Consider the following 686-nt stretch of genomic DNA (forward strand, 5'->3'; position numbering starts at 1 on the left):
GCACTTTCCGATGAAGTCCCTATCATCGCGTATTCATCCATCCTGTACAATAGATAGATAAAATCAAAGTTAGATTTAGTATAATAGAGAAATATGCCAAATATGTATCTTTAATGTGATATTAATTAAGCTTTCATTACCTTCCATCAAACATGTATGCCAATGCTAATGCTGCCATGAAACGAGCCATTTTGGAAACAGAAGTCAAACAGAGGTGAACAAGTGATTTAACTCCCCCTTCCTCCACAATCCGCAGAGCGTTACCAGGATTAAAAGCAAGATTCCACAGAGCTCCTGCAGCAGTTTCATGTACATCCTGGAAAAGGTAAAAGCTGGATTAGATGAACCTTATAGGGTAGGACATGGGAACTTACAAGAGAAACAATTTACCTCAGCTTCAGATCCTGCAAGAGCAATCAGAGGCGGTATACCACCATCACGACCAATTGCAATGCTGATAGAAAAATATCATAAAATAAATAAACAATTAATGGACTGTCATTAAGGTTTTACGTAAATCGCTTTTGCTTTGATGCAGCTCGAAAGCTGCATTGATATATACAAGCTGCATCAATATATGCACACATCCAAGCATACAATAACAAATTAATAAATAAATTCAAAGGGTTGCACCTGTTGGCTTCTGAGACAGATAGTCCCCAAAGAGCACCAGCTGCTCTCTCTTG

General features: G+C 38.3%; 1 protein-coding gene across 1 annotated transcript; it reads right to left on the reverse strand.

Annotated features, from left to right (window-relative positions):
- Nucleotides 1–5: 5 nt before the first annotated feature.
- LOC104774624 (protein ARABIDILLO 1) lies at nucleotides 6–680 on the reverse strand (the record flags this gene model as incomplete). Its single annotated transcript, XM_010499159.1, has 4 exons — nucleotides 6–42; nucleotides 141–316; nucleotides 391–454; nucleotides 634–680. Coding segments are annotated over 4 exons (324 nt in total), but the record flags the coding sequence as incomplete, so codon positions are not given.
- Between the last annotated feature and the right edge of the window lie 6 nt (nucleotides 681–686).

This window comes from Camelina sativa, unplaced genomic scaffold, assembly GCF_000633955.1.
Source record: "Camelina sativa cultivar DH55 unplaced genomic scaffold, Cs unpScaffold04111, whole genome shotgun sequence".
Taxonomy (NCBI): Eukaryota; Viridiplantae; Streptophyta; class Magnoliopsida; order Brassicales; family Brassicaceae; genus Camelina; species Camelina sativa.